This window comes from Sphaeroforma arctica (genome assembly GCF_001186125.1).
Source record: "Sphaeroforma arctica JP610 unplaced genomic scaffold supercont1.505, whole genome shotgun sequence".
NCBI classification, from domain to species: domain Eukaryota; class Ichthyosporea; order Ichthyophonida; genus Sphaeroforma; species Sphaeroforma arctica.
Window position 1 is genome coordinate 30,139 of NW_014040053.1, and position 7,829 is coordinate 37,967.

General features: G+C 49.3%; 4 protein-coding genes and 1 non-coding gene across 5 annotated transcripts; 3 read left to right on the forward strand and 2 right to left on the reverse strand.

Annotated features, from left to right (window-relative positions):
* Positions 1–687: 687 nt before the first annotated feature.
* On the forward strand, positions 688–891 carry SARC_06816 (hypothetical protein; the record flags this gene model as incomplete). Its single annotated transcript, XM_014299261.1, has 1 exon — positions 688–891. One exon carries the CDS (start codon positions 688–690, stop codon positions 889–891), a length of 204 nt encoding a protein of 67 aa, XP_014154736.1.
* A 229-nt stretch (positions 892–1,120) lies between these two features.
* SARC_06817 (hypothetical protein) lies at positions 1,121–1,698 on the forward strand (the record flags this gene model as incomplete). Its single annotated transcript, XM_014299262.1, has 3 exons — positions 1,121–1,175; positions 1,239–1,574; positions 1,607–1,698. 3 exons carry the CDS (start codon positions 1,121–1,123, stop codon positions 1,696–1,698), a joined length of 483 nt encoding a protein of 160 aa, XP_014154737.1.
* Positions 1,699–4,418: 2,720 nt separating this feature from the next.
* On the reverse strand, positions 4,419–5,199 carry SARC_06818 (hypothetical protein; the record flags this gene model as incomplete). Its single annotated transcript, XM_014299263.1, has 2 exons — positions 4,419–4,915; positions 5,064–5,199. 2 exons carry the CDS (start codon positions 5,197–5,199, stop codon positions 4,419–4,421), a joined length of 633 nt encoding a protein of 210 aa, XP_014154738.1.
* A 184-nt stretch (positions 5,200–5,383) lies between these two features.
* On the forward strand, positions 5,384–5,777 carry SARC_06819 (hypothetical protein; the record flags this gene model as incomplete). The annotated part of the gene is made up of 2 exons (XM_014299264.1): positions 5,384–5,483; positions 5,626–5,777. The coding sequence occupies 2 exons, from the start codon at positions 5,384–5,386 to the stop codon at positions 5,775–5,777; spliced, it is 252 nt and encodes an 83-aa protein (XP_014154739.1).
* A 1,428-nt stretch (positions 5,778–7,205) lies between these two features.
* On the reverse strand, positions 7,206–7,289 carry SARC_30142. The gene has a single exon. It is a non-coding gene; the product is annotated as a tRNA-Ile (tRNA).
* Between the last annotated feature and the right edge of the window lie 540 nt (positions 7,290–7,829).

The following is a 7,829-nucleotide window of genomic DNA, read 5'->3' on the forward strand; positions in this document are numbered from 1 at the left end:
TATAGCACACTATCATGTGTTCCTCCTTTTGGTTTTCATAGGAACAATTTGAAAGGGTGGAAGTTTTGATATTTGATATTTAGCTTTCGCAACTTACATTGTTCAAAACTCAGGTCCATCCAAACCTGAAACCAAGATCACATCTTTTAAATCTCACATCTTACTTTATTTGTTTTTAGTGTGTATCCACACTATCTTTATTAATTTTACAACGTTAGTCCTTGGTTCTCGTAACATACGGTGCTCTCGGTCCCGATATCAGCGCAAGGAATGGAGCAATTTGCTGATTTCAAGGGACAACTCATTCAACCAATACTTCAGGCCCTCGAGGTGCGCATGATTACACGCGATTGTACCGGCATTGAACCGGACCAGCAGGTATCTGTTTATAGTCAAATTGCCATATGTTTTTCGGCCCTGCCTTGTGGGATGCAGCAGGCAGAGACCTCATTCCTGCCTGCACAACTTACCGCTAGCGATTGATTCGCTCAGCGGACAAATATTACTCACTGAATAGATTTCTACATCAGACGAACTCTCAGTCACAACGGGGACTGATCAGATAATGCCGCTAGGACACAGCGTATTGTACAGACATGTTCACCGAGTTCATCTCGCTTTTACCTATACAGTTCCTAGGGTGCATCCTTCTTCAAATGGTAAAAAGTCACAGTAACGGACACCGACATGGAAGTGGTCGACTTCGCGTCCTTCCTGAAGAACGCCGTTGGAGCCCCAACTGATGTGGACGCTATCAGCACACTCCAGTCGTCAACGGCCAACCTCACAGATGAGCAGGCCGCGAAAGATGAGCTTGCGATAGGAGCAGCTCTCGAGTCAGCTCTTCAGACGGGAACTATACGCAACCGCCACACTCCCGTGCAACCCTGAAGAGGGAGCACAAGTCGTCAAGATACTACATTTTGCTGGTCATCGAGGAGGCAGCCTAGTAATACAACTGCTAGCACTGGTTACTGACTCGGGAGCACGCAAGCTTACTTACTAAACATCTATACACCCCAAATCTGGGGAATTAGTCTTCAAAGGTCTATAGCACGATGCCGATGAATTTGGTCACTTTGTGCGTGAGATATTTAGGGATACCCTTTGTGCACCCTCTATGGTTGCCATATACGAGATGAATGGGCTTTCTAGCGTCCTTGATTGGGCGCCTGGTGATTATAAGAGCTGGTTCCGTATTCTCCTTGTAAACGGTCCCTCTCATATCTGCTGATGAGGTTCGCCAACGATCAGCAGTCCCCTCGACAACCGTTTTAGCGATTTCGCAGACCAGCGTGAACCAGGCCTTAGCGATGGATTCACCCGGCGACAGCGTCATCAAGCCCACATCCAGCACAGTCAACGCCAGCATGATACTAACCATCACCAAGACAGCAGCGATCAAACACGCCGTGATCAGAGCGATATAGATCGCACACGCAACGACGAACCACGTAAACGGTCACGCTCACCCAAACCCAGTGATACCACACCACTGTCAGTTACCCAAGCCCCTGTGTCCGCCACGTCTGCAACATCCGCATTAGCATATAAGCCAGTTGTCAAGAAGAAGAGTACACGGCATGCTTTGACTGTGGCAAGCAAGGCCACACCGTCAAGGATTGCCCTAACGCCAGGAAGGCTCCTGTTGCCGCACCCGCAACAGCACCTGAGAAATCAGGAAAGCCTGGCCTCTGATATGGACTGATTGTCCAAGGGGAAGTACAGGATCGTGAGATCCTGGTGTATATGGATGTAGGGTCTGCATTTAACTTATTAATCAAAATACGGCAAAGAAACTTTTGCTTACTTGTATACCATACATTGGATCATCAATTAATGACATCGAAGGGGTTAGCATTATTTTTCCTATCTCGCAAATACGCCTAGCAGCTGATGTCGACAGACAGCATATATGAATTTGTTTCCACCGGCGAACAAATGTGGCTATTCTTTTACAAAAGAAGTAGCATACCAGACCCACCTGCTCATTATGTATGATGTACAGAGCTCCTGGGCACGTGGGGGCACAAGCAACGCAAACGTAAGACTGTACACATCCACGTTAATGCAGTGAGAGGCAGCCCAACCCTTTGCTTACAACTAACCTGGTGTAGTGCTGTAATTCTCACTTGACTCGGCAAAGATACTTGCCCGCCAGGCACGACGAACCAGGCAGCGCAAGTGTAAGATATTGATTTTACCCAGGTCCCAGTCGCGAGTGCAGCCGCGGGTCGTACAGTAGCTCAGCAGCCACTGTCACCTCGCAAAGCCCGACACCGTTCCAATGACGTCTGCGGCTACAAAACTCGCTTGAATATAACAGCCCCCTGTGCCTTAGCGCCCGAAGCCACTGTCCCACAGATGATATCTGACATGTATCTACCCAGCCGGCCAGATATCCTTCACAACATTGATGTGGTCCTGGATGAAGTGGATGGATGCGTGTCTGACAATGATTCAGGTTACGATTCAGACGAAGAGGAAGGCTTCGGTGTGACGGGATTTCGCAATCTCGGCACGACAATCAATAAGACGACGCAAGAAGTCGTCGACGCCATCAACTTATTTCATGTATGTACCGACGACCCTGAGAACCATCGGTTCATTATGCTTGCACCCCTTCAATTCACAATTAAGAAGAGTACTTAACCCAAGCGATGTGGTCACAAGCCGTGCACCAACCTTGAAACTCTGAAGATGCTCGCCGCATATTTGAAGATTCTCCAACTGATTCGCCGAGGTATTATTCGCAAGGAACCGGACGCAACTAACCGATGGCAAGCGAACGTCAAGACGGCATGAAAGAAGCCCGGAAGGAAGCCCCGTCCTTTGCCAGAGGGCTTTGATTATTAGCGCTTTTGCACCGACTTCGACCGATGAAAGAAAGCCATCGTCTCCGAACCATTCCCCATCCCTACTAAAACCAAGATGTACGAGTTCGTGGTTGGCAAACCCTGGGTATCCGTTCTGGACTGCGGGAATGGTTTTAACCAATCTCGCGTATAAAGTAAGGCAGATAAAATCCGCACATTCACCACCCCGTGTGGCCGATACTCCTATCCCATAATGGCCATTGGAACACGGAGGCCTCCTGGAGGTTCCAGGAGACGTTAACTGAAGTGTTTGATTCCATCAGCCATGTCATTTGGTATATTAATGACATCGTGATAGCCACAGACACTGCCGAGGGACACTGCGACATGTTACTCCCCGTTCTTCAGAGATGCCGCCAGTACGACATACAACCTGGCCTCCAGATGTCAGATTGCGTTCTTCCGACGCGCAGTCGCCATTCTGGGGTGAAGTGTTGACTTCCGCGGTGTATCTGTATCTGATAGGCGCTTGGAAGCGCTCATCGACCTATCCCACTCCACTGATCTAGATCTCACAAAGTTGTGGTACCACACGGTTGCATACTGGAAAGAGTATGTACATGGGTTCTTCACGATACTGGCTCCGATCTTCGCCCTGTTCAAGAAATACACTACCTTAGACAGCGTTCGACACATTAAATGCCCGGCTAGCTACACGCGCTGTCCTCACTGAACCCCTCGCTCACGAGCAACTAGTGTTGTACTTCGATGCATGTGAGTATATTGGGGTTGGCGGGTGCCTGTATGTGCGGCGTGATGAACAGCTATAGCCCATAGCCTATTTCCCCGCACGGTTTTCATCTGCCCAAGACAAATATCACGTGACGGACAAGTAGCGACTGGCAGGCATCTTCGGCATTAAGCGATACGGGCGAATCATCAAGCGTTCGACACTGCTGCACACTGACCACACCAGGCCCTCCTCATGTTATGGGTCCTATATATATTTGAAGACAATACCCGTGGCAGGCGCTATCTACGGTGGCACGGAAGTCTGCCGTGACTTCTACATTGTAAATTTCCCTGTCAGATGGAAAGACAAAGGAACAGCGGACATGTTCTTCCGCCTGATGAATGTGAAGAGCAAGGAAACGGGCTCGCCGGGTCCATTGGACGATCCCACTTGCCCAGGAAATTGGAATCATTGAATATACGTTAACCGCTAAACATTTCAGACAAACTGACCGGGTTCATGGACCACAGGAGTCAGATGGATTCGCCTGCCCAAGGAATCAGCAGATGACCCCTTTTGCACTCGCACGCCCGGCGGTGCGAGCTTCGCCCTGTCATTGGCCTTCCTCGATCTCTTGTGGAGCCCTCATTATTATGACTTAGAGAGGGTATTTCTCCAAGTAGTTGCGGACATAGCTCGTGGCATCACGGGTTGTTGCCCTTTCATGCCACAGGTTGATTGGTTTGCCATCATGCCCAACTATCTTCTTGCGGTTTTAATCGTCTTTTCCCCAGCCACTGCAGGCTTTCTCCGTCATAGATACTATCTATGCCCTCTCCGTAAGTCGCAACGCTCATCCCCCGGATTGGCTAAACGTCGGAACCGTTTATTTGCCCGCCCGGCATCTGGGACTCAGTTGCACATATATCACACGCAAAGCACCCTACTACATCCTCCGTACCACGAGCGAGTAAGTTCACCACGTCCACGGTGTGGCCTGTGCAAACGTTCACTGACACCTTCGAGACGCTTGAACTTGCACTTCCGATTTCTCTCGACTCGCTGAGCCCCCCGACCCTGCGGTCATCATTTTGAGACATTTCACCACGTCCACGGTGTGGCCTGTGCAAACGTTCACTGACACCTTCGAGACGCTTGAGCTGACACTTCCGATTCCTCCCGACCCGCTGAGCCCCCCCGACCCTGCGGCCATCATTTTGAGACATTTTATCTAACGCTATGGCGAGCCTGAGGCCATTGGTGGCCCCACCGATGCTGCTTAGCTCAAGAGGTGTGGACATTTCCGCGCTTCTGATTCGCACGAATTTCCCCACCAGCGATGAGTGGTCCACCACATCCATCCCCCCTGTCACTCCACAAACTCCGGCCGACTGTTGATATGACAAGGTTGCAGCTATGGTCGGCGATGTTCCCCGCACATACTGTGGGCAGACGATGAAGTGGCCGCATGTTCACTTGATCGTGGAAATTGTACATGAAGTGTATATGCATACCGGCGCACCTAAGATCGAGCACGATATGTGCTTCTTTTATGGTTGGACCGGTTTGCTCATAGTCTTTCGCGCGGTACTCAAAGACTGTGTTCGTCTCCAGACCTTCGCAGGAACGCAGACTGCTACTGCACAGCATCCCGTTCGCACCCAAGTTCTCTTCGGCCACATGCCTGCAGAATTTGCTGATCCTCCTCGCCGTCTGCAAGACCACGGGGAGGATTTTCGTCCACCCTACAAGTGCCAAGTCTGGCTCCGCATGTATTAACTTCGTGTGTGAACAATTATTTCATTGGGGTTCCCTCACCGTATTCACTGCGACAATGACTCCGTCTTCATCTCGGGTCGCATTCACCAACTTCTGTGCTCATGAAGAGATCATTCCCCACCTCGTCACAGTCGACCGCCTCCAGGGTAGTGAACGTGCAGAAGTCATGATTAAGATACTGAAAACTTATATATATATATATCTATATATCCAAGATGCCGATTGACCAAGTCTCGTGGGTTCATCTAGTACATGCGTGTGCACAGATTTACAACGCCCTTGTCTTCTCTGTTACAGACGAGACACCTAACACCCGTCTTTACCAGGGTCCGCAGCTGCCTATGCTCGAGGACAGGGTTGCCCTAATGCTTGAGTCCAAAGCTGGGGCGTCGGGCATGGTTGCCCTTGATTTCAGCAAAGCCATGGCCCGTTACGAACTGGCTTCATAGAATGCCGCAGCTGGCAGTTCTCGCCTTTAAGTTCCCTACTTACGTGAGAGACAGCAAGTCATGCATATAACGTTCCCCACAGTGCCTGGTTGCCCAGTCCGAGAGCGTCCTTTCACTGTGATGGCGGTCGCTGAATATCGCCGCCGCATCATCCGCCACAGGGCACAACCCAAGAAGTCCTACCCCCGTATCGTCGCTGGCCACCATGTTGTGACCCTCTAGCCCAAAGGCATGTTCGAGCAATGGCTCCTCCGCGAGTCACCACTCGCCTTCGCATCAGCCACCGAGCAGCAGAAAATCTCCTATATCCTGCGCGCTTCCACAGCAGGAAAGGCATGGCGTCTCCGTGTGAATTCGCCTTTCGGCAATTCCGTGACTTCTTTGCGTGCATGACGGTTCCGGAACAACCGACGTACCACCTGGGTAGCACCCTCGTTGCACGCTTGAAGGCAGCATGGCCACACCGCCACGCTTGCGCACAGCCACTTATCTCACATCAAGAGTGGACTCAACCTCGACATGAACAACCCCCCCCCCGGTCGCGCCAAGAAACCCGGCGAGTGGCGTGATTCTATGGCCGCACCTATCAACCTTAACCACTTGCCAGCTGAGCGTCGTCTACCCGGCTGATATGAGAGGCTGTCTCCTTATAGTAAAGTTCTGCTTCATATGCTAGCCTTGTCTGCCCCCGCGGTCCCCACCGCTTTCGTTGTACTTTAGGGTGTGATTTTCTCCCCAACCACTACACTGAGCCTCACAGCAATCACGTTCTCTACCACCACACCTGTGTGTGCACTTGCTGCGTGTCTATCTACCGCTCATTTACTTTCCCCTCTTCAGGGGCGTGGATGCTATCGCTGCCTCCCTTTTCATGTTTATGATTCAGTGCTATCGTGCCGCCGATAACTAGACTCTCGTATACTCCCCACCGACTACGCTCTGGACAGTTCTCAGCCTCCCTTACTCCTTCCGGTCGCGTATTGTTGTTACCTACGCCACGTGTGTGTTCCTAAACTACATACCCTTTCCGCTTACACACTATTGTTGAAACCTCAATCCAGCATGTCAATATTAATGTTAGTATTAGAGTTCAGCTATGTATACATAACACAGTATCAAATGATCTTTTTATAGTCGTGACCTATAGGTAATAACATACTGACAATTTCCACCGCGGGGCAGACAAGGCGAGCATATGAAGCAGAACTTTACTATAAGGAGACAGCCTCTCATATCAGCCGGGTAGACGACGCTCAACTGGCAAGTGGTTAAGGTTGATAGGTGCGGCCATAGAATCACGCCACTCGCCGAGTTTCTTGGCGCGAGCGCGCGGGGGGGGGTGTTGTTCATGGCGAGGTTGAGTCCACTCAAGAGTGGAAGTTGATTTCAACTTACTATGATATCAGAATGTATTTTTAACCCAAAAAATTCCCGATCCGAGAATCGAACTCGGATTATTGCGTCACTGATTATCCTATAAGCACAACATTCTAACCGTTGAATTAATCGGGACATGTTAAAACTAGATATTAAATAATATAATTGTTTAATAAATGCTCACATTTGAATATACAAATCGGTCGATTCTTTGAAAACAACACGTGCACAAATAATGCACGCTTTTCATTCATTCCATGCTCGCGGCGAACACATACACCGGATTAAACGTATATAGATTTACAAATAAATCAAGTACGAATAAAAACAGGGAAATTTGCTTTGTGTACTGTTACTTGATTGTGTGAATGTTTGTTGTAAAAGTATTTACACAGTGGTGCACCTACTTGTCTATTTTACAGTACCGTAAATAGCAACCACTTATTATTCAATCGTGATATATACCAAGTATGAGGTATGTACACAACATAAAGATAACCGAAGCCAGCTCTATGCCTCAGTCAGCAATATAAATTTGCCTGTATATATCCATCTCTCAGGAGATATGATATTATATCTAAAGTGAACTTGAATCACGCGCACATGCTTAAAGCACCCACACGAAATTGTATTAGTACGTGGGTCGGAAAACAATATGCACATTTTATGTACGCA